The 25,946-nt window shown below is 48.6% G+C and overlaps 1 protein-coding gene across 1 annotated transcript in view; it reads left to right on the top strand.

Annotated features, from left to right (window-relative positions):
- Window positions 1-5,511: 5,511 nt before the first annotated feature.
- The window catches only part of LOC122375686 (BTB/POZ domain-containing protein 10-like), a gene marked incomplete at its 3' end in the record, with an annotated part of 35,702 nt that continues 15,267 nt past the window's right edge, over window positions 5,512-25,946 (top strand). The window contains exons 1-2 of the mRNA XM_043355173.1: window positions 5,512-5,609; window positions 9,139-9,249. Of these exons, the coding sequence (XP_043211108.1) occupies window positions 9,155-9,249 (95 nt within the window). The remainder of the gene's footprint in view (window positions 5,610-9,138; window positions 9,250-25,946) is intronic.

Below are 25,946 nucleotides of genomic sequence, written 5' to 3'. Positions count from 1 at the left end.
TTGAGCTCTATTAAACTACTATTTCAGTTTAAAAGCTCATTTCAAAGGTGGACTATTTCCTTTAATGTTTACAGCCCCTGAACAATAACCATTGCAAAGGTCACCGGGGTCCATTGAAACGGCCTGTGGCCCTGTTTCAACTGACCCTCAGAGAAGCGTTTCAATTGACCCCATCCGCTCCCGCCATCTCGCACGCGCCGTAAAGCACATGTCAAACGAGCTGGAGGGACGGCATCATGCTGAATGAAGGGCCAAATAAGGTGTTATTCCGGAGCCAGGAGTTCTTCTTTCAGCAAACAAAGGTATATGGGATATCACAAAATATTCATAAAAACGATTTCTCCCAAACGCCCCTTAAAAACACAAAAACAAGTGTCAAATCAAAATTACCGTCCGTTTGCCGCCCAAACGCCGTTGACAAAGGAAGTGGTCGAGCGCGGATGCGCAGTGGTGTCGGCAACGCCATATGTTGCATACTGTTGAAAATAAAGCCATGTTTCATCTGACCCCGTGTTTCAACTGGCCCCGCTCTCCCCTAAATTTCAAATAGGCAGCACACTTATGCAAAGACATGCTGAAGATTACTTGACCGAATTGGCCAGACAAACGGTAGCATAATGAATAAGAAATGCAGCTTCAAAGGCGCATGTAGTACAAGGAACGCATACCTTGAAAACGCTCTTGGCGCCCTCACAGCCGAAGTATTCCGAATGACGACTCGTAACAAACATGCGATAATTGTAGTCACTTAAGCTTCAGAACATCACTGACAGGTGGCATCCATGTCTTACGGTTTTCGAAATATCTCGAATTTCGGCTTTGCCCCAACTCCGGCATTGCCCCAACTTCCCCTAATGGTTTATGCTTTATTGTTCTTGCCTTTCAATGAGAAAGGAAAGCATGTTTAGTATTATCCATTAGGGAGGCTTACGATCGGTTCCGATAGGACGGCCAATGACAGTTATAATGATGAAGAAACTACGAAAAAAGAAGTGTAACATGTTACCCCATATCGTGTATCAAGCTGCCCCACAATTTTTCAACTTACCCCAAAAATCTTGCTTTGGTTTTCTGAATTTCACATAAAAGTGAATAGTCGTAAAGAAGTGAAAGTTTGGATGTGCTTTCCAAATTGATTCAGCTAGCATGTGACCAAATTTGGTGCAATTTCATTGAATAGCCTGGCCACTAAGTGAAGAAGACCAAAAAGTGTAACGCATAGCCCCACTCTCCCCTACCTACAACATTGTTTCGATGTTGATACAACATTGTCTCGATGTTGATTTTTGGTTGATTCAACATTGTCTCGATGTTGATACAACATTGTCTCGATGCTGATTCTTGGTTGATTCAACATTGTCTCGATGTTGTTGTGGACAGACCTATATACGTGTTACATGTACGAAATACCGTATCCCGTAATTTCCTAAAATATTTCAGCGTCACCGTCACAGTCGATATTCGGGGGAAAATGTATTTCTATGATATATGCACAGCTCTTCACTTTTTTTTTCGAGTCAGCTACACTTCACACATCACGTCACACAACCTCGGCCGCCGCTCAGTCTCCGCCATCTTCACATCTTGAGCGGTTGAGTCAGGGCCGTGGGGGTTGAGTCGCCCGTCGAGCCTCGCACTCCTGTAACAAAGCGGAGATTCCCATGTGACAACGGTAATAAATTGGCCCTTTGAGTAAATTCAGTTCAGTCATTTTGAGCTCAGATAATAGATACCCAGTAAACATGCCGACGTCGGCCCGACGTCGGGCCGAGGCTCGGCCCGACGTCGGCCCAAAGTCGGTTCAACCTCGGCCCGACATCGGCTGGACGTCGGGTACGCCCGCATGTACCGACGTGACGTCCAGCCGAAGTCCAGCCGACGTCGAGCCGACGTAGGGCCGAGGTCGTTTGCCGAGGTTGACGAGATCGTTTGTCGTTGGACCGACGGGGCCGACGTCGGCATGTTTACTGGGACAACGTGCCAAAAATATCAACCGGCGGCGGGATTCGAGCCCCCAAGTCGCCGACGTCGGCATGTTTACTGGGACAACGCGCCAAAAGCATCAGCCGGCGACGGGATTCGAACCCCGTGTGATTTGATCGGGAGGCTAGTGCGCTAGCCACTACACTACGCAGCCAGATAGCGAATTTAGTTTGTTTTGTTGGGTGATGCCCTTTCGGTCTGACAAGACCATTTCAGAGCCGGAAGGATGATAGGATGGAGACATTGGTCTTGGCGAGCGCCCTGGGTCCAGTTCATACCTATAGAGCTCCATCGCTGTTACGTGACACTTATTGGAAAGGGCGACCCCACAAATGGATTCATATAGCCACCCTTACACACCTGTACCAACGTTTCCAAAAGTGTCCCTTTGATAAGTGGCACTTTTGGCAAAGTGACACTTGCCGACTGGCCTTTCTATATGAACTGGGCCTGGCCCTGCATGAGTTGCTGGGGCTGAGCCTGACCAAAGGATAGGCCGATCAGCCACCAAGCACTCACCGCACCCGGCTACGGGCGAGCTCGGCTTACGGGCAATCCCAAATGAGATAAAGTTTCCCGTCCAGTCCGGACCAGGGGGTTGCGGCGTGGAGGAAGATTTGACTTCCCTGATGATATTTTGAATACAGAAGCTCTTTATGAAACATGCATTTTATATTATTTTAACGGTCAAAACAGCGGCCGATGTCGGTCCGACGTCTGCGGCTGCGTCGAGGACACGGTGACCTCAAACGGGTCGGAGGCGGAGAGCGCGAGCCGCTGCGAGGTCGGGTCGCCCGCGGAAGCACGCACCACCAGCCGTCGAGGTGTCGACGGCGACGCAGGGGACGCTAGTTCGGTGGAGTGGAGCGGCAAGCAGAAGGCGTAAGAAGAGAGCCCACTGCACAATCACGCCCGACAGCACCTCAGCTATCAGACACCTTGCAACACCTCGATGCTGGGAAAGTGGGACAGGGCCTTGGACTCTGGACTGGAGGTCAGAATGATCGAGTGGTGAGGCGGAAAAGGCCCACCCCACCTCCAAGGGTCCCGGCGCAGAACAAGCCGGCCACACGCCCCTTCGAGCGCGTAGCCGGTAACGAGCGCGACTTCCGAGCGGCAGCTGGAGGGCAGCCAAAGTTCGGCCTGCGGCACAAGGGCCCGTGGGGCCACGGAAGAAAAGAAGGAAGAGGGGACACCTACCGAGTGCGGGACGGCGTCGGTAAAACCAAGATGTGGCACCACGACCACCTGAAAGCGTATGATGGACAGACGTGCGGTTTGCCGGGAGAGGTGGCCGCCGCATGGTGCGCGCGGCATCACCCAGATCGCGGCGCGGGACCTGAGCCGCCTCCTACCGCCCTTGGCCCGCCCGCGTCGTACCGAATGCGGCGCGGCTGCCCCTGTACAGTGTCAGGCGGGGGTCCATGAACTGCGCGAATCGCGGGCGCGGTAGTGTATACATACTTGTAAAATGTGAGCTGTCGTACACCTCTCTTGTGTAGGGGGGGGGGGGGGGTGTTGGGGAGCGGCGGCCGTTCGTATCGGCCGCCGGTAGCGTGCGCCGGCGCTGCAACCTGCAGTCCCGGCCGGCTGGTGACGTAGGTGACGTGGCGGCCGCTGATTGGTCGGCGGGCGCCCAGCCCCCCTATATAATGCGGCGCATCGCCGGCGGCTATCCGTGCTTCTATCCTCAGGATACTGAAATCCTTCTCCTCCACACCGCCACCCCCTTCCGGGCTGGACAGGCAACTTCATCTCATGCGGGCTGCTCCCTTGGAGCGGCACCGCTGCTCCCGAGGGAGCGCACCCCGTAGCCGGGTGCAGTGAGTGCCTTGGGGCTGGGTGGCCTGTCTTTGGACGGGCTCAGCCCCGGCGACTCACTAGGATGCCTGCCCAGACCAATGTCTCCCCCTAATTCCTATCATCCTTCCGGCTCTGCAATGGTCTTGTCGACCGAAAGGGCCTAACCCAACAAAACAAACAAACAAACAAACGGCGGCGGCAGTCGCTGAGCGGCAAGGCCGTATAAGAGCTGAGCGGGTGGCTCGGCGGGTGGGACCTCGGGGCTGAGCGGTTGGCTCGCCGAGAGGAGCTCTGGGATGGGCTAGTGGACAAGAGGTCCGGCCTGATGGGCAGTCAGGGTATTAGTGTGTAATGAGCCGATGTGCGCAGATCAATACATTAGATAGCTGAGCCGTGGTGTTTACCCGAGAATGCGTGTTCCGAACATCAGCATGCCGATGCCGAGATGCCGACGTCACCCCGATGTTTGCCGACGTCGGGCCGACGTCAGCATGTTTACTGGGACTTAGGTATGTAAGTGCATTTAGCATCACGCATGTTGATGTACCTATACGCCCTACTACCCTGAATCTATTCTTTGATACTACCGGGCCCTGTTTCAAGTCATGGCGCTACATGACGATTGACGCCACCGGCAGCACTTTTTCTCTTTGCCTTTTTCTCTTTGCCTCCCTAATTTAAATTTGGGAGATCGGTTGAGACTAGCGGATTTCTGACACGAGATTCGTGCTCAGCGTGTCAGACTTGGTCCCCTAGACCCATTTTTGGGCGAAATTGATGGGGCCCTGGAGCTTGTCAATCTGTAGATGGACGAACTCAAAAACGGTAAATTTGGGTGATCGGTTGAGAATAGCGGATTTCTGACACCAGATTCGTGCTCAGCGTGTCAGACTTGGTCCCCTAGACTCGTTTTTGGGCAAAATCGATGGCCCCTGGAGTTTGTCAATCTGTAGATGGACGAACTCAAAAACGGTAAATTTGGGTGATCGGTTGAGAATAGCGGATTTCTGACACCTGATTCGTGTTCAGCGTGTCAGACTTGGTCCCTTAGACTCATTTTTGGGCAAAATCGATGGCACCTGGAGTTTGTCAATCTGTAGATGGACGAACTCAAAAACGGTAAATTTGGGTGATCGGTTGAGAGTAGCGGATTTCTGACACCAGATTCGTGCTCAGCGTGTCAGACTTGGTCCCCTAGACCCATTTTTGGGCGAAATTGATGGCCCCTGGAGTTTGTCAATCTGTAGATGGACGAACTCAAAAACGGTAAATTTGGGTGATCAGTTGAGAATAGCTGCTTTCTGACACCAGATTCGTGCTCAGCGTGTCAGACTTGGTCCCCTAGACCCATTTTTGAGCCAAATCGATGGCCCCTGGAGTTTGTCAATCTGTAGATGGACGAACTCAAAAACGGTAAATTTGGGTGATCGGTTGAAAATAGCGGATTTCTGACACCAGATTCGTGCTCAGCGTGTCACACTTGGTCCCTTAGACCCATTTTTGGGCGAAATTGATGGCCCCTGGAGTTTGTCAATCTGTAGATGGACGAACTCAAAAACGGTAAATTTGGGTGATCGGTTGAGAATAGCGGATTTCTGACACGAGATTCGTGCTCAGCGTGTCAGACTTGGTCCCTGGGGCAAGTTTAGGCGAAATCGACGCACCCTGAATATCAAACTGTAGTTGGATAATCAAACTGCTGCTAAATTGACAGCAGTCGGACAATGGCCTCGTGCGAGTTTGCGAAGAAATTGGTTAATTTCCGTCGCGTGTGTCGTGGATCGTTGATCAACATTATGCAAGATAAGAAAATAAAGCTTTAGGTAGGTTGCTAAAATTCCGATGATGTCAATGTTCAAATGTCCATCGTCAGCTTCAGCTTGGAAATTGAAATGACTCATTCATTGCGTCGCCGTTGTGACCTCATTTTGATATTAGTTAATAGCGCATTCAAGGTACATTTCTAGTGCACAGGCTGTCTTTTAGTAAGATACGTTTCTGGTGCACATCCACAACCATCAAGCATTTCATTTCAATTGTTTGGCGGCTGACATGTTGGGGCTTGGGCACTAGTGTCGTTTAGAGGCTCGGAACTCTGTTCGCTGACATTGACATCTTACTGATTGATTTTCCTTACTATTTGGAGTAAGACAATATAATTTGCTGATTCTGCATTTGAGACACATATTTTAAGTGTACAATTTTGAACTAAGTTTGCTCTCATAGTTAAAAGATTTTCAACTCAAGCATCATTTCAATTTATTTTGTTTTTAAGCTCTTGTTTTTGATTTTCTCCTTAATAGGTCAGTAGGCGGAACTATGGTCATGAGTACCCAAATATAGGAACGTCCCCATTTTTGGGAACGGAGTTCCCAAATATGGGAACGGGCGTTCCCATTTATGAGAACGGAAGGCAATTTTTCGGCCGTTCTCCCACTAAAACTCAAAAGTGCATCACGTCTCAAAAAAGTGCACGCTGATTTAAGTATCTACTAAATCTCCATAAAGTTATCTTTAATATGACCGTGGAACAAGGAAATTGACCGTGGAATGATATTTTTAATTATTTTTTGAAAATGACAGAATGGTGGAAATATGGGTTATACGACATTTAACATGCAATTTTAAGGAAAATGAAGCATTTTTTAGTTTGAGGTAAAGTATAATAAATTTCGCCTGGTTATGAACTTTCATACTATCGGCACCAGATGCTGACAAATGCAAGCGAAGACGCGGAAGGCCCCGAGGTAATATTGTTGACTTTTGTGTCGGGGCGGACGACCGCGTGGAACGTGAGTGAATTTACCGAGCTACTGTTGTAAACTCAGTTTAAGCGGTTGAAAATTATCCAGCTGTATTTTATCATCCCGGAAAGACATATTTTATTTGGATGCTAGCTGTTTAGAGTTGTTTTATAAGGAGCGTCATGAGCGTGGTTTTTGTCTTCCGTGTTTCTAAGCGTGATCGTTTTGGGGGAATTTCTCTTATATAGCTCGCTCTGTGTGGCTTATTTATAATTTTTATGGTGATTTCGATAATTCCTCGTGCCCATCCTACCAGGCCTTTTGCCACTAACACTCATCAAGAAAGGAAAAAACTAGATTTTCATTGGGACTAGGTGTTTTGAGGGTGTAACATATTCAGCGTTCCCATTTTTGGATACTTCCTTGTACTCGTCAACTATCGGTGATAAACAGACAGGTGCTTGACATGTCTCCACCCTCAGCGCGGACGGTGGATATAGGTATGGAAGACCTTGTTGAACATCGCTGAGCGTTGTGAATTACGTAATCCTGCAGAGGGGGGCGTGCCCGCTGCGAGATCGACGGGAATAAAAGCGCAGAAGACCGGGCGAAACATGCGACGGTCTTGCCGGAAAGGTCATCTGATGATTGTTGCGTTAACAATAATTTGCGGCGTTGGGCGTGATGCTTGTTAATGAAAAGAGCCCCTGAAAGGCGTCGGTGAAATCGTTCCCAATTTTGGGTACGCCGTTCCCATAATAAGGAACGCTTGCAGCGCCAGTGTACGAGAGCGTTCCCAAATTTGGGCTCGCGGCCCGGATGATGGACTGCTTTAGAAATAGGGGAACGATTTGAAACTACGATGGGCCTTACAATATCAAACTCTTTCCCAACAATATTGAGACAAATATCAGGCGGTTCACGATCGTTTTATATTTTTTGGACGTCATTTAACGGTTCTTTTTCTTGTTTTAAATAATGCCTACATGGCGTTCCCATATTTGGGTTTATCGTTCCCAAACATGGGAACGAAAATGCGTTCCCGAAAATGGGTACGCTTGACCATAGTTCCGCCTACTGAGGTGCTGGGCATAGGCAGCAGAACGGGAGGGGGGCACTGTGCCCTCTTGATTTGGGCATTTTAACATTGGCCGTATGGGCGTTGCATGGAAAGAATGGGACCAAACGTCGCCAGTGTCCCCCTTTAATTGAAGGTGTTCCGCCGCTACTGGTGCTGGGAAGTTCAAATAAATTTAGTCAGGTACATGCCTACTGCCTGGTTTGATGTGTGAGCTTAAGTTTCAAAAGTATTAACTGGAGAAATAACAATTTTTGGTAATTTTTATTCAAACACTTGACTGTTTGATCAATTATTTTGAGCATTGTACATATTGTTGTGAAAAGGTTTTTTCCTGCATTTAACAATAATTATATAAGAACAAATGAATCTGAACAAGATGAGCTTCTCTAGGGTAGCTCTTTAATAGCTTCAGATGTGGCAAAAAGTAAACTATCTTTAGCATAGGCATATACTAGGCTCATATATAATATACTAATTTGTCATTAATATGATGATAATATGATGTGATAAATAATTTAGGATACTTGCCACACCTGTTGCAATGTAATTCGTTGATCAAAATGACAAACATTGATGTGTGTTTGCAATTCAAATGAAGAGACTGTAGTAGAAAGTGCAATGGGATGCATGCCTTGAGATAGTTTCTCTTGTAGGTATTTCATTTCTGTTCCATGTTACTATAATTTTACTTGTTTCATTTGCATACCAACAAGACATCAGGCATTGCTAACCATATTGCAGGACTATAATAACTCCTGTGATAAGATATGAGATCAGAGGCCTCTTGCACCAAAATCCTCTTGCACCAATGCTTGGATTATTTTGCATTGTGTACCCAATCCAAGACTCAAATGTGACAATTATCGTGAAAAATTTACCAAGCACCTGTAGGATTTGGTATTGGGCTATTGCAAACAAATTTACCACCGTTAGATTACCTTATTCTGAAACCGGTTTTTCGATTTTACCTAGCTAGGTAGTTTGGTGCAAGAGGCCTCAGGGCGATACAAATGGTTGTTTGATTATTACCAGTTATAAAGCACCTCCTGTGTTATACACTGCCTTTTAGGATCACAGTATCCAAGAAGCAATGCAAAAGCTGCTCTCTTGGTGGTTTATTTGATCCTTGTGTCGCAGTGTTCTAAAATTGGATATTGGTTGGATGTGCCGATGAAGAAAAAAAAAATCCTAGGATGAGAAAAAAGAAAGTAAATAACTGAACTATTTTTACAAAATGGTGTAATGCCAATTTTTATGCCAACTGATAAACCAGGATTTCATGTCAGGATCTTGTCAGGGTGTGGAACAAAAGGATGTGGGTGCATCAACTGTCAAGTGACATGTGAACTGGCTGTTGGGAATACATGAAACTCTTTTCAGAGATGAAGTTAAGTCGGTCATTCATATTTTAGGAATGAAAATATTTTCCCGATTAGGTGTGATTTGCCACCAAAAAGTCTGAAAAATGTAACACTGTTGTGTCCTCTAGTGACACTGATAAGTGACCCGTCCCGTTCGTCTCTGCAGGCACCGTTAGCGAGGCATGGAATCGCGCAGAGGCTACAACAGTTACCGCGACTCGAGCAGTGACACGGACCAGGACGGTGACGACAGGCGCCTCTACAAGAACCGCGTCGGGTAAGTGCACTTCTAGTAACGTTTCAGGCCGACAGGTGGCAGGAGATGATGCCGTGGTGGGACTTGGGGGCTAGTAGGAGTTTGGGTTGGTTGTCGGTGCGGTGCCCAGAGGTTTATGCTTCTTTTTGTTCCGTGTGATAGGGAATGGTTACATCTACCTTATAGACATGGACAAGGACATCCAGTGCTGCGCCTCCAATACCAAAACCACTCCTGTATGTTGCTCCTTGAACAATCGATGTCGTGATTTGTGATTGCCGTAACTCGGTAACGCTGATTGACAGAGAAGCGTGATTGCCGGATCGCCTGGAAGTTTTGAACTTTGATCTCTGAGATGACACGTGGCTTTGACGTTGACTTAAATAAGACTGTGAAATGTGAAAGCGAGTATGGATTTTCAATGGCGGAGTTTGAAATATCAAACATTTGAGTTGCGTTGTTTTATCGAAAATTCAGATGGTGACGAAGACGTGTGCATGAATATATATATTGCGGACTTTTTTTGTCATGAAAGGCTGCGTGGAAGGCGTTACACTGTCGCTATCCATTGGCTGCTAGGTACGTACTATTTCTCGCGCCTAAGACTTACCGTTCCATCGGCTGAAGTTCCATCCGGCACCGTCTGCAGGTGACGGTGCCGTTGCGGTCGATGGTGGTACGATAATAGTGGTTTGCAACTGAAGTGATGGCGTCAGGTGATTTACCACCTCGGTTGCAATGGTCGGATGGCGTACCACACTCTAGGGGGTGCGGTCGATGTGAACTTCACACACACACAAAAAAAAAAAAAATGCTGGAAAAAGATATTGCGTGGGCTGTGGGGAGCCACCTGCATCGACTTGTCCAAACAATTCAACAATCCTGCTGCATATTTTACTTGACGGTGTACTACGGCGCATTACGTCGACGCTACGTTGTTAGAAGGCTTAAGGTTCATCTTCTATTTGTAGAGCGAATTTTCTGGTCGCATGCCTGCATATCACCGTGCCAGTGCAGTGTCATGGAATCATCGCAACCTCGCTGCGTTTCAGCTTTTGCGACATGTTTGTCGACCACTGACGCAACATGGAACAGAGGTAGATGGATGCAGGTGGGCGACGCATGGATACCGGTCGCCGACCCGTGGATACCGGTCGCCGACCCGTGGGTGCCGGTCGCCGACCCATGGGTGCTGGTCGGCGGTTCTGGTCATTTGACCAGACTGGAGGGTGCACCATTGCGCCGTGCGTGCCGGCAGGCCGTTAGACGTCCGGAAAGGATCAATAGAACGGAAACTAGGCTGGTGTCATTAGGATCATGCATTAATGTCGGTTCTTTTCGCTCGGCGTCCACGGCTCATGGTCCTTAATGTCTATATCAAGGAACGGTATTAATGAAAGTTTGTCATGTATGTATGCTTTTCGGTGGTAAACGGGCTCAGATAAAACCATTTCGACCATTCATCGTGTCCGTTTATTTAATTCCGCGCTCCTAAATATCTACAACGACGTTAAACTGGAAACATTTGGGTGTCATTCCTGGTGGAATTGTAGAGTTTCCAGCCGTGGAGCGAAATGCATTGGAGCTTTACAGCTCCTCCTCGTGGCACAGCGGACGCCGACGCCCGCGGGCTGAGCGCTCCAATAAGGCCACCCACTCTCAGTGGGAAGCTGTAAAGTGACCCTTAGGGACCAGACGGCGCCTTATTGCTGCAGTGACGACGGAGGCGGACCGACGGCTGTGCGGCCCAAAATAAAACGGCGTTTTGTTTGTGCTGTCACAATTATCGCACTGCTTTTTTGGTCCCTGGGCAACGACCGACGGAACTTCGCTTCTAGGAGAGTGATAAAGTCGGGCTTTCGGTCCGCCCAACTACGCGACTGTTAGTTGAGGTCACGTAGTTTATAATTCGTAACCGATGGATTTGCCCAATGTGAAAATGGCTACTTGGCATTATGACATGGTCGATGTGTCTTGCTCATTTCTGCATAGATATGCGAGCATGCTTGTGAGTGCTGATTATCGGCGTCTTTTTTAGGTCATTCGGTCAGTTTTGTCCTGCGTTTCCACCAGATCTGTGCCCATCACAAAGGCTTGTTCTTACGTTTGGCTACCATCATCGAGCTTTGAATGAATGCAAAGAACGAACATCAGACGACTCAAACTCCAACGCTGCAACCCACTCGATACCCATGATTGTCGCAGCCATCGAGTTGTCGGCGGCGTGATCTGAATTCCGGTCGGCTGGCCGCTGTCTGACCGAGCCGTGCTCCGCTCTTCTGTCACGGTCTGCCGGCTTCATAACTGTCGGAGTGGGGCGCGACACCCGCTGGCCAGCGGACAGCGCCGGCTGGACTGGGGACATTTGTCGCCATGCGCCAGTGATGTCCAGCCGACGGGGATTCGGAATGACGCGAGGAGATTTGGGGTGTTGGTTGAATGATGTGTGGCTTATTGAGTCGATACGGGATATGATTGGAGGTCGGCGTAGGTGGAGTGTCCTCTGGGAATATTTGTTTTGCACGAGGCACTATCTGCTGAGACATGCGCTTGGAATGTGTTTTTTTGTCGTCAAAAAGGCAACGTAAGCTCGTATTGTCCTCTTAACCAGTACCGACTATTCAGTAGACTGCGGTTATGGTTAGGTGCAGAAGGCGCTCAGGACTATATAAAGCTCACTTCGCAAAATGTATTGACCAATTCTTGTTCAGCTTCATCTTATTTTGAACGGAGATATATTTTCCTTTATGTTCTAGGGAAAACGGCTTGACACATTTTTAATGATACTGAATTTTATCAGGTAAAAATGAAATTGAATGGAGATGTTAAAAAATTTCGTGTCGCCCAGCTTTTTAAGAATTCATTATTAACGGTGTCTCAAGTTTAACCTAGTTTCATTAAACTCCCGCTAGTCTCATCTCCGGTTCCGTTTTAATTTCGCCGCTCCGACATAAAAGACTGCTCTTCTATCGGCTTCTAATGATCAGTGGAGCCAAATGACGCCCGACTGCCGCTGTGCCACGCTAGCCCGAAATGTTTTCGTGACGCCGCTGCCGTTGGCTCTCCGATCATACCTATGACGTCACTCGGAGAAAAACACGTCATTTGTGTCAGCTGGTGTGGAGCGAACACGAATGAACGGGTGGCACGCTAGTTGGAAATCGTGTTTTCTATTTCGAGTGTTGCGGCGTATTCATCATGCTCGTCATTGCCGTTAATTCGCGTCGTTACTGTACGCTAGGCTGGATTCGGCTGTTGCCATACATATAGGTATTCCATATTTTAATGTTTAAGATGATGAGTGTGTGTCTCCTAGTTATCTTGTATTTTGCTTTTTATTATCCACCTTCTTATTGAGAGTCTATGTTGATTATCACTGCTTACTAGGCAGTGCTTAGTGCTTACTATTTTATTGTGATATATTGTCCCAGGTGTTTTATATATCTTGCCAGAATTCTCGACACAGCTTGATATGATATCTCATCTAAAATTGAAAGCTATCGATTTGGACACGGTAAAGTCGACGGAAGCAGCAGCCGGCTCAGGTCTGGGTTTTTCTCAGCAGCTTAATGAAATTTTTCGCCCCGACTCGCAGCTTCATGCATAAGCTGCAAGAAAGTGCGGTGATTTAAATTCAAAGCCACCTGAAATCCGAAGGCGATGCTTCGTCCTCATTTGCAGAGCACCTTGTGAATGGATTGCATAATTAAGTTTTTATTGCAATTTTCACTGATGCTGTGCATTGTACAACTTTCCCGGCCAAAGACGTATGTTTCTTTTATATGAGCGCATGTTCCGGCGGTGCACTTTGTTCCATATAACTTGATACTTTTAAACATGTTTTTGGACAGCAGTAATTATATGACTACCTTGCCTACCTGATGTTTGATTATAATACCACATTTCATCAAATGGTTGTTTCAAATCATCACCACTCCGCTTATGCCCCAGCCCGCCGTCGTATCCCATCTCTCATTCTGTGCACCGGGCGTCCCGACCGTAGCCTGCGGCACCGCGCCGAGGCTGTACCGGATCCGCCGCCTCGGGCTAGCTGTGTTTGTGCGCTGTATAGATCGCTGGCCATTGCGGCACGCGCGGCCATTTGTGCTGGCCGGTCAGCTGGCCTGCCGCGGCTCGTTACTGCGGCCCGCCCCCGCCCCGTGCGTGATGAGACCGGCGAACTCAGCGAGCCTGTCAGTGTCACTGCTGGAAATGTTACGGCCATCGCGGCAAACGGAGGCTGACCAGCAGCTCATAAAAAGTGGGATGGTCGGGGAGCGATGTCCTTGTTGTCGCTCCATGGAATCTGGTGGAATCCAAGGTATCTGAGCTTGTAATCCGGATACCCTGAATTAAGTAAATTCCATGAATACTTTGCTTTTATCGGGATCGGTTACTTCTATTCCTGGTGCTACTGAATGTTGCGATGGGTTATTTGCCTGCAGAATGTATTACATTTCTGATATTCATTGGCATCGGTATTATCGGCCTCAGCTGGTCGAACGTACGGCGCCGCCCCTGGCTTGGTTTGTCGAGTATGACTCGTATGCAAAACTAACCCTGGTTACCCCGCATTCGGCAGATATGATAGAAAGTAAGTGACGGAGCGCTAGTGATATTTACCAGGCATGGTAGGAACAGGACTCCTCAGTGTGTTAGGGATATCGTGATATTTTATTGTGGCAAGTGCATTGGGTTCGTTTGGGTTGATGCCATCTTTTGAAGCAGTCAATTTTAGCTGGTGCCGTTAATAATTTGATCCATTAAGCTGAAAAGGCCGCTGCCAGTTTCAGCTCCGATGTGTTATTTAACTGCTTCGAATTCAGGGAAGCGCGAATGAAAAATGGCGCCGGTTTACCAGTGCTGTCTTTTGCATCCTGTCTCTGCTGAAGCAACGTCTTTATTCTCCGCCACCAACCAATGCAAATGCAGGCTTCGTTGCTTTCTGTCTGAGAAGAAAGGAACTTGCTTATCTATTTGAGCGCCTTTCGGAATAGCAATAGGCTGAAATAGTGGCACATTCGAGGATGATTGTGGGCTTCGAACGGTATCTTTGGGTTGAATAGCGCCACACGTTCACTAGATGGGATTTTAAAGTAGCGTTTTCTATGGTCGGTACATTTAACACATTTCTTTCACATACTTTACTGAAAGGCGTCCGCATCACTGGGTGAAAAGCAAACATAACCTGCATTATTTTCTTCAAATAAATAGCATCATGCTCCATGTTTTCGAACGCCTGTTGTTTTTGTTCTTCGTTACGTGCAATGTGTCTACCTACATCAGCGCACGACGTTTTCCTTTGCGTTCGTTGTGCCTGGAGCCGACTGTGGGCCGGCCGGTCGGTGGCCCCGAATCTCTTCGTTGGGGGCCCATTGGCGGGGCAAGGAGGGGCGGGGGAGGGATGGGGTGCTGAGTGCCCGGATGGCGGCACTCTGGCCCGAATACGGTCTAATTGCGCTCCTTTGAGTGGAGACCGGCGGCCGACGATGCAGAACCTCCGGGCGGGAGGGAGAGAGTCGATAGCGCCTTCCATTGCCGGTGCTGCGATAGTGAAATGTCACCCAAGCTGGACGCTTCTACGTGAACGTGATCCCGTTAGGTCTTAGGATGGGCGCTGGTGTTTTTTTTTTTTTTTTGTAGCTTTCACACAGTGATAAGACTAAACTTACAATTTTAAATTTGGCTTAGGTAATCGTGAGCTGAATTTACTCATTTTACGTATTTTTTATTTTACTTTATTCATTCATTTATTTTTTGTTAAATGCGCCCTTCAGCTTACTTATCAGTAACTAGATAATTGCGATGACATGTTGGTTCTGATCCGACTACACTTTGCGGCTCTGCCATTCTGAAAAAAATAACAGGTTAATTTATTATCCAAATGTCACCCTCAAAGCGATTGCTTCTCGTGGCTGTTGCGATTGCTGTTTGCCGCAATTTTTTGCCGTTATTATTTTCCCAGGATTCTCCACAAGCTGGCGTGCTTTCCCATATTACTAAACATCGCAGCATCAAAGGTTTTTGGGAACGTCTCTTGCGATGGCTTTTCCATACGAGCGATGATCTTCCGCTGTTGACGTAATCGATTTGTTCTATGGTCCAGCTATGATCGTTTGCGCTGCCTAGCTGATAAGCCGAAGGGCTCTCAGGTTACTACTAAGTGGCAAACTGATACTCTGTCGTGGAGATGGGACGCGGCCGCTATTGATTGGATAATAATGACAGTTACCGCAGCCGATCGGGGCCGTTTGTCGTGTATCCGTATAATATGGGGTATAATACTGGCTCATCGCCGTCGGATAGTCCATATTCAGCCTTGTTCTGTTCATTATTCAGCTTCCAGCTAGGGAGCTTATGTCCTGCTTATGCCATGGACAAGAACGCATCCCGGGGGGGGGGGGGGGTTGGTAAACCGGAAGCAATGATTTGACATAATGAATCAGCACTCAAGCACTTGTATGTACAGGGTGACACAAAAAAACGGTCATCACCAAATTTCGAATAACTTCGTAAGTTTTATTCAGATCATCACCAAACTTCGGCCACTTAAGGTCACACCTATGTAGCATACATCCACCAAGTTTCAAGTCTTCACTACGAATACTTTTAGTACAGTGTGTGTTTTACTGACGCTCCACAATGTGCTCCAGGTGAGCGCCACGGCGCTGCAGGGCGTAGGCACACTTGCATCCGGCGGGCAAAGTTGTCGATAACCCGATGGCTGTGCACTTTACAGAGTGCAATGGCCTCTGGAGACAGTGCTCAGGGGGTGTGCTACCCCTGAAACGTTATTCTTATCGGGTTATCGGCAACTTTGCCCGCCGGATGCAGGTGTGCCTACGCCCTGCAGCGCCGGGGCGCTCACCTGGAGCACATTGTGGAGCGTCCGTAAAACACACACTGTACTAAAAGTATTCGTAGTGAAGACTTGAAACTTGGTGGATGTCTGCTACATAGGTGTGACCTAAAGTGGCCGAAGTTTGGTGATGATCTGAATAAAACTTCCGAAGTTATTCGAATTTTGGTGATGACCGCTTTTTTGTGTCACCCTGTAAGATCCCCTTCAGTGTTCAAGAACACTTTAGTGTGCTCAAAGAAATATCTTAGAAACGTTTCAAACGCACCAAGTTCGTTCTTCGACGACATAAGGGTTTCATCGGAAGCTAAGTGTCATCCAAGGTGTCCATGTCCCTCTCCGCACAAGCGTAGGACTTCACGACTGTCCGACACAATCCTTCATTATCTGTCCAGTCGCGTGAAATGTCAGTATCTATGTATTAGCTACTTCTGAGTAATCTCAGCTGTGCATCGAACTCCATCCTCGTTCAGTTTTGTCGCTGTCGTTTGCCAATTTATTTTGGGCGTTTGTATTTAAACCCGTTATATTTATTTATTTATTTATTTATTTCACATCGTGAGGCAAATCCGTGGAAAAATACGGCTATTACATGCTCGAGTCAGATACAGAATGGGGGGCAATGATGATGAAACAAACACGCGGCATCACACTTCACACAGTCGGATCAGACAAATTGACAACACATTCAGCATACATTTACCGCCGTTTACGTCACTTGCTCGCGCTCATGAAGGTGCTTTCTCAGTCTGGCCTTGAAAGCAGCCTGACCTACGTTGCGCAGTGCTGGAGGAAGCCCGTTGTACTCCGTCACTGCGGAGTACAAAAAGCGGCGGCGACCCGATTCCGTACATATGGCAGGGGTAGCTAGCTGTTCTCCACCACGAACGTCTCTGCCGTGAAGACTCGCTCGTGTCACAAGATTATCAGCAAGTTGCTGCGGCTCAGCAGTGGTAAGCATCTTGTTAACTAGTGCCAGACAGTGGTAGCTGTACAGGCTTTCAATCTGTAACCACCCCAGCCGCTCCATGACGTCACTCACGCGATCATACCTCCGCCGGCCGGAGACCACACGCGCCGCAAACCTGACGACTTTCTGGAGCCGCCGGCGCTGCGTCACGTTGCTAGCGCCATACACAGCTAGACAGTATCGGATAACCGACAACACCAGCCCCTGCACCAGTGTGACCAGCACTGACTGAGGGAGACAATGCCTGCTGTGGCTGAGTCCACACAGAGTGCCAGTGCACCGCCGCACTACATCGGCTGTGTGCGTGACGAAAGTCATATCACTGTCGAACCACACACCAAGGTTTTTGACGGTGCTCGAGCTGGCGATGGTGGAGCCGGAAAAATTGATGCTAATCGGAGGCAGCCGCCGTGTCATCTCACGGGTGCCGAGGACAATCAGCTGAGTCTTCGCTGCGTTTATTTTCAGACCGTTCTTGCCGTACCAGTTGGACAGAGAAGTCAGGCTGTCTTCGAGAGATTCCGTGAGACGGACGATGTCTCTCGGTGGGCCAGAGACGTACAACTGGACGTCATCAGCGTAAGCGATGGTGCTGGTCGACTCGTCGATGTAGAGCGGGAGATCGTTGGCATAGACGTTGTGGAGTAATGGCCCGAGGGCTGAACCTTGGAAAGTTCCAATAGGGTTGAGAAGAGGTCGGGAGATCGTACGGCGAAGCGACTGTCCGGCGGACTGCAGCTGCACGCGGCACAGTGGAGAGAAGAGGTCGGGAGATCGTGATAAGCGGCACAGTGGAGAAGTCGAAATAACTCGTTTGCAGAAATCTGCTGCAACTCAAAACACCGTTTTACGTTTTTTACACCGCTTATATCTCCACTGTGCCGCCTTATCACGACGCTCTGCCCGGGGGTGGTGTCGCGTCATCACAGCGTGCCCTATGATGGAGGAGCTCCCCCCCCCCCTCCACCGGCGGCGCCTCGTCCATCGGTCTGGGCCCGTCATCGCCTCCGACGGCCACGACTGATGTACGAACTGAACTGATCGGTCACGGCGGAACGGAGTCGGCCTCGGCGGGTCTTCTTCAGGCTCCTCCTGTGTGATAGTTTAGTTTAAATGGAGGCTGGGCTGTCTCTGAAATGAATATCTTACTGACTCGCATAATGTGCGACAACGGAGCTGGTCATGTGGGCTAAATTTGGCCTATTCACCACTTTGCGTGCCGATTGCGCATCGATTACTATTCCTGTCCATAGATGGCGCTGGTAACAGCCGCCTGGATCGTTATGCTGTCCCGCATAGCACGGAGACTTCAATAGTTCCGTAAGCGCCAACCCGGTAGATATGCCGCTAGGGCGTTGACAGGAAGTCGAAATAACTCGTTTGCAGAAATCTGCTGCAACTCAAAACACCGTTTTACGATCATTTGCGGTCGTCATATTCACTTCTTAACCCGGCAGTTGCTGGGGTATTTCGCCACCCACCGTTTGCTGGGGGGGGGGGGGGGGGGCGTTAAACGCCCCCAGCCGATAACTCGAGAACCAATAGGCGCAGCGAAACGCACGAGGCGGCAAACGAAAGAACGCGACGAGACGCTTCAGATGAATACTTTAAAGTTGAGTTTTGAGGTCACAGGTCGGGTCAAGGTCAGGTCAAACACCTGAAATCGGGCTTTCAGTAGCATGGACTTCAGGACTTCGCAATGGGCGCCTCTCGTCATAAACTCTGTCAAAACGGTGCACAATCCATCATATAAGGCCTACAAGAGTGTCAGCTCCATGTAGGGGTCAGTCAAGCATAGGTCAGGGTCAAGGTCAGGTCAACCGGGCAGGCACATATCCCCGAAAATCAAAACTGATATTCGCAGCCTGTGACACATGTTTTATGGGTAATTTGGGGCGTAGAACACGATGGTGGCATTCATTTTATCATATGTGTACGTGTTTGGCTAAAAAAGTTCAATTTAAGAAATACATGTATCATGGTCGCGAAGCAGTCACGAGAAATTGCCAAGATTCAGTTCAAGATTTTGGAAAATGCGGAACGATAATCAATAATCGAAGATAGCCATTTGATTGTTCATGGTATTGGCAGTCTAATGGCGTTTACGGCATGTCTGTATGTCTGTTCTGTGATTTTATATGATTTTTTGAACATATGCCGTTTTTGGTCGAAAATTCAGAAATCATGACGTCACTAAAACCTCGATATCTCAAAAACTTTCCGACCGATTTTTTTGAAACTTTGTCACAATAAACTTTAATCAATTCCCTACAGGTACCCAAAATTTGGCGCGCCTGCGGCGCGCCGTTTTTATGCTATGGCCCGGCGAAAAAAGTGGGGGCGTTTAACGCCCCCCCCCCCCCCAGCAACTCGCGGGTTAAGGTACCGTGTCGCAGATTGATTTGATTTGAGTCTGCTGAAGATAAGCACTCTTTAGTTTATAGCTCGCTCCCTGTACGTTACAATGACCTTCTGGCTTCAAGACGATGGTAGAGGTAGCGGCAATAGCGATAGCGGCGGCGGCGGCGGCGCGCGCGCCTCCGAGGGTCGGAGCGTCGGGCCGCTCCTGGCGCTATTCAGTATGATGGCACGCCGCGGGCCGCGCGGACCGGTGGCCCGACCTCCGACTGCGGGTGTTTGGTCTGACTGCTGGCCGGAAGCTATCTTACTCTCGGCCCTGGAGGACTGATCCATTGGCGTCCAGGTGATGTGGAGCCCTACTGGACGCTGATTTAGAGAACTTGTCACACCCGTCGTGCGTCAGCAGACTGTGTGGAAGTGTGGTTCGGTAGTGGCTGCGGACTGGCCTGCGCCCTCGGTAGCTCCAGCCGTCTTCATTTCGCCGTCTCAGCCGCTGGTGTCGGGCCGAGTCGGCTGCCCGACAGCCAGACTGGCTTCGCGGTACCCCCCGCACGGCGGCGGCGGTGGAGGCGGCTGCAGCGGTGGAGGAGGTGGGGCGCACCACCTTCCCATGGTTCACCTGACGCCTATGCCGTACCCGGGCCGGCCGCCGCCGCTGCCGCCGCCCCGCTGCTCCCTACCCGTCGCCGGTGCGTCGACCCGAGCCAACGGCGACTTCTATCAAACATTCGAACTGAAACCGGACGCAGATCCCCTGCGCCGCAAGTACATCAAGTACCTGAATGACTCGGGCGGTATCGAGAAGTTCCGTCAGGAGCCGGAGCCGGGACTCTGTGCGTGCTGTGAGCGCAAGGTAGCCTGTTGCACGTGCTGCTTTCCGCGCGGACAGATGAACACAGTGGCCGTGAGCGTTATCTGCGTGTGCGTCATCATCTTCATCGTGTTGTCGCCGTTGCTGCACTTCATGGTGCCCACGTGACGCGGCGTGGGCGGGGGCGGGGGCGACCCAGGGGCGGCCGCGGGCCTCCCGCTGTTGTACGCTGGGATCGGAGAGACACGAGGACCGGTTGCCGGTCTGTGGTCCCGCTCTCGGCAGTTCGGGCCGCTGGGTCCCGTCTGCAGCGGGCAGGGCAGTCTGGACCGCCGCCGGGTGGTCTGGGACCGCCGCCGGGTGGTCTGGGACCGCCGCGGGGCAGCCTTTCTGTGACCCCGCTGAGGTCAGAGCAGTGATAATCGCCGTTGAACAGCAGTCGCAACCCAATACAGTGAGTAGAAGGCACATATACTACGAGTAGAGTTATATACGAGTAGAGTCGTATGTAGATTGTAGAGTTGTACTTATTGCGCTGATAAACTTGCTTAAGTTGGGTTATTTTGGGCTGTTGAACGGGAATATCCGACTGGGACTTGCAATATTTGTAACCAGTTACTTTGTAGCAGGAAATTGGGGCCATTTAGTACCACTACTTCCACAGTACGGTAGCTGGCTACTGAGTGACCTCGGACATCCTCTAATGTAGTGATGTCCTTAACAGTTCATTTATGGGCCAGCGTGTCCAAATGCCTTGCAGAACTCTCCATTGAGCCTGTCCGTATTACGGAACTCTGTCTTATCAGGTCGGTTTGATCAAATTTATTGAAGAAGTTTCGTCTCTTGTAACTATCTGTGATCACCAGATAAGTGCTTTACTGCGAAAGTTATGCCTTTTGCGATATTCTGGATCCATACCATCTATTCATTTATCTCCCTTTTTTGCTTTATCGTTTTGCGAAATTAAAATTGAGATAGAATATACCAGAAACAAAAGAGTCTTGTGTATCACTGGTGGCTGTAAATTTATGCATGCGGATGCTAATAATATTTTAATGCATCGTTACTAAGGCATTCGATTTTAAACACCATACCGTGCCTTGTCGTTTACTGAGCAAGTTAGTAACATGAAAATGTTTATTTGAACTTTCTGGCTGCATCACCTTTGGCTTTAATGGAACGTCTGGTTTATGGGATACCCCCTGCCAAGTCGTTAACAGCCCTGCAAGATTAACGTTACCGCTTGATAGACTGTCTGGCATGTGCTTCCACGAGCCATAAACACCAATCATCGTCTTTGTGGCGTGCTCCCTTATCGTCCGCGTCTATAAATAACCAACGACGTCTATATATGGACACTCATAGAGGCCATATGTTGCCTTACCCTTGGCTTCTTTTTATCGTGGCTGCCTGGGAGCGCTGGTATGGCCAGACAGAGCCTGAATGACATGACCTGAATGACTCGGAATGAATGACCGGGCGTAAATGGTGTCCGGTCATGGCTGAGCACTGAGCAGGGAGCACTAATGCTGCTAGAGCGCCGTCCACTGTGGTCCGATGTGACCAGGTAGTTAGTGCCGGATTGGGTGCTCATGACCGGGAGCTTCCCCGTGTGGTTTAGTGTTGGGGCGATTGATCGTTTGATCGTATACGATTGTGCGCGCCCATCTCTGTTGTCGACAACGTGTTTATATGATCTCTCAAAGACTTGACAAGAATAGTACATAGATTCGTGGTATACTGAAGTGTGTGTACTGCGTAGGCATTTAGGTGCTTGTGAATTTTGATTGAAAATCATTAGGAATGTTTTGAGGCGTTTATTTATCTATTTTGCTGTGGAGTGTGGACATTATGCGGGTAAACACTCTGATGTTCCTTGTCGCTGATCCCTTCTTCAGGTCAAGATTGGTACTGAACTGGTTGGATGGATCCAGATTTGGAGACAAAGAAGTTAGCTGAAGTCTTTCAGATAAACTAATGTTTGCAAGTAAATCCTGACGCAGATAAATTGTACAGTTGGCAGCGTTCAGTAGTGCGCCTTGCGAATGAAGCAGCACTTCGTGCAGGTCAGCGACTTTGACACTTTCTTTTTGAAGACTCCAGGGTCCTGTTGAAAAGCGTTTTGATGTACGCGTATCTATGTTTTGCTCCTTTACAAACTTTTCTGGCTGCTTTCTTGTCTCACAGCAGTCCAGAATTCGGGTCCGGCGCCTATATAAATGTAACGATGATGACGACTCAAGATTTGTGCTCTTTGATGGGTCTGTTGCATGTTCTAGGACAGATTAATGTATGCCATATGACGAGTAGTTTCTTCGAAAAAAGCAATAGCTTGGCGTCAGCCTTGAGCTTGCAATGGACTCTTGCTGTATCTTTTCAATATTTTCTTGTGACGGAATTATGCGTTTGGTAGCTTCTTTCCAGCTTCTTTTCGCGTGTCCTAGCCGCATAAAGTGCCACAGCTGCTGTTTGGCTGGTGCAGCTGTTGCAGAGATATTGTTTTCCGATCAGTCGCCTTCCAGAACATTCGGCGGCCGTTCGGTGATTCCGAAATCGTTCCCCGTGTCTTCCCTCTCGCACACGTGATGGCCACTTGGGGGGTTCTCTGGGTCCTGTGGGAAGCCATTCCCCTCGTACGACAGGCGGCACGCAACCCGCGGCCAGACACGCAATGCCGGCATGGCCCCAGCAAAACCCATGCTTTCTTCGAAAAAAAGCAATAGCTTGTCGTCAGCCTTGAGCTTGCAATGGACTCTTGCTGCATCTGCTCTCCTTTTGCAGAAGATGCAAAAGGAGAGCAGATGCTCTCCTGACTCCTTTTGCATCTGCCAAGATGCTCTCCTTTTTTCCCAGCCCCTTCTTCATTTCTTTACTTTTTATGCTAGCACTTGATGATAAATCATGAAGCCTTGCAGGAGTTTGATTGTGCTATGATTGGTAACTGAAGTACCGAACTCCATGGCTGCTTTAGTTTTTGGGGTTAAGTTGTAACAGTCATAGCCGAGTAATTTCAACTTTAACATTGTTTTTCGTGTTTGTTAATGAAAAACGTGACAATTTGAGAAAAAAATAAAACAGTGTTTTGTATGCAGATGCTGTAGTTGATCAAATTATATTCACAAAGTCTTGGTCATTTGGGTAGTGACTTGTGCCCCATTACTTATACAGCTGATCTTTATATAACCTCGCGGGGGTTGTCCGGAGGCCGCTCCATCGCAGTCTGCTTATCTTTAGTGTTTTGTTTATACCCTGATCCGGTGTTCCCCGCTCCACGGGGGTGTCGTTTTCGGGACTTTCGGGCCGTGATAACCCAGCCTCGTCCCGCTCAAGCTTTATTACCGAAAGTAACTCGCATACTTTGCTTCGGTGGTTCTCTGGGATGTGCGGCTTATACGGCGAAGTTTATATGCGCGGGAACAATTGGACTTTTATTGCGACCAAATGCCGTGCTGGTGCGGTGCTTTTGTCCGTCCTGATTTAAGAAGGCCTGAATTCGTTGAGTCGTGTCTTGTGTTGTCTGCTGTTCTGTCTGAGTCGTCTTCTTCTGGATTTCTGACTGCTGTTATTGGGGTCTTCTTTCGCAGCGCTAGGTAGGTAGTGGACCAACCAGCTACTGCAAAATTATTTGCTTTGGAAGCCGAGACTTTTGATTGAAAGCGATGCTGGAAATGATTTTCTCGAAAATACTGCTGGAATGAATTGAATGCGAGCGTGGGTTTGACTTATAACGATTGACGTCCGACGAATTCCTGCATTTAATATTGCGAAGAGCCAACGATAAATGAGGCATTGGTAATGGTGCCTGGCCTGAGAATATCGATACTGTTTTATTGGAGCACTTCTGGTGCATTTGCAGATCACGCAAAGCACACACGTAAAACAGCAATGCGTATTGTCAGATTGAGCTGGTAATGGCCAGGATGTGCCTAGAGCAACACGGGATACAGTGCCCTTTTTGTTGATTTTTTTTTCATCATAGATCGTAACTGCCATTGAAAATTGGAAAGCAATGATGAAATAAAGTGTCGCCTTGAAGCTTCAAACATTTGTCATAAATTTGTGATAGAACCGAAAAATGCGCTATTATGCGAAAGTTGTGAATGTATGCTTGGCGTTGTGCGCTCATCATCACTGTGCTCACCTGTCCTGTTCCGTAGCGAATTGAGCCTTTGACCTCTGATTATTCCCGGCCGGACCACTGTGCACCGTGGCCGCTCCACCGGGGTCACGACCTTCCCTCTGTTTCGCCGCCACGTGTTCCATTCGAGGTTTGGAGCTGTCGTAAAACCGGCGCCGAAAATTGTTACCCAACTCATCAGGACCGGAGCAGGAACAATCCGTGAAACAGTGCTTCGGTCATTGCGGTGGACGGCTGGGCTCAGTACGCCCCGCTTTAGCTGGCGCGCCACGGGAATCCACTTTGGCTGACGGCATTCGACGAGTTTCGGGTTCGTTGGAGAGCGGCCGCCGGTCGGCCCGCGAGTGCCAAACCGAATTGAAAAAGTTTGCTGGTCCGATCAGTGACGCTGGTGTTACCATTAGCGTTGTTAGCGGCCAGCTGGCTTCCGACGGCCCCGAGCATTGGTACAAAAGGCGATCAGACAATCCGTACGGCTGTCGCCTGATCATTGGCAGGAGAAGCCGAAAACAAACTGCTATAACAAGTTGCTATATTATAGGACAAAATTGTATGTTGCAGACGCAGCATCCGTAAATGATATAGATAAAACTGATGCCTTGTTGACTTAGTACCGGAAGATCTACCTAATGCACACGTCTTATTAAAATGAGCTTAGCGTTTATCATCTCTTTTTTTTAAGAATATAATTCTCAAGATATGAAAACTATGTGAAAACGTTTCAGTGGCAACACCTTTTTTCAATTCATTGCCTGCCCTATATCGCAAGACGTCAAACATGTCATCTTATTTGTTACAATGGTTACGACAAAACCAAAATGGGCACCGTTGCGGATGCCGGACAACCGTGCGACTCTCGAGCACTTCTGCTGGATACCATGTTCATTCCTACTTCCTAAACGTCCAGCTATTGAAATCGACTCTGTTAATACTGTTTGACATTTCGTGGAATGGCGCGCAAAACTGTTCTCCGAATGCACTTGACTCATTAATGCCGTGACGCGCTATGAAATGATGGCGTGTTCGAAGGCCAATTATTCATACATTTCCGCTGGTCAGACATGAGACTGAAGCCTTTGACCTACGGGAGTTGACGGGGACCTTCTGGGAAAACAGCATTCCGGTCACTTCCGACAGTGCATTTACGGGTTTGTTAACCCGCGCGGGGCTGGGGTCTCCAGCCGAACGCGCGGGGCTGGGGGGGGGGGGTAAATTTTACCCCCCTGTTATCTCCCGAACTGATGGTCCGATTTGAAAAATTCAAACGCCAATCGAAAGATCTCATCACGAACAACTAAAAACATGTACTTAATTTTAAGTTTGAGGTCAAGGTCAAGGTCAGGTCAAGGGTACAAATTGCAAGTTTCTACAGTATCGGCCTTGCACCGTAGTTGCCGAAGAATGGACTGAGACTGATTGCCCAAAACGTGTTCTTAGGCTACCAAGACAATATTCGTTGCATACAATATCATTCAGAGGTCAAGGTCAAGGTCAGGTCAGGTCAGGTCAGGTCACCAAAAACAAAATATAGAAAAGGGCATGTGCGACACATGTTTTATGGGTCATTTTACTCATAGAA

This window comes from Amphibalanus amphitrite, unplaced genomic scaffold, assembly GCF_019059575.1.
Source record: "Amphibalanus amphitrite isolate SeventyFive unplaced genomic scaffold, NRLGWU_Aamphi_draft 001895F_arrow, whole genome shotgun sequence".
NCBI lineage: Eukaryota > Metazoa > Arthropoda > Thecostraca > Balanomorpha > Balanidae > Amphibalanus > Amphibalanus amphitrite.
Note: the sequence above shows the minus strand (reverse complement) of the source record. Positions and strands in the feature narration are given on the sequence as shown.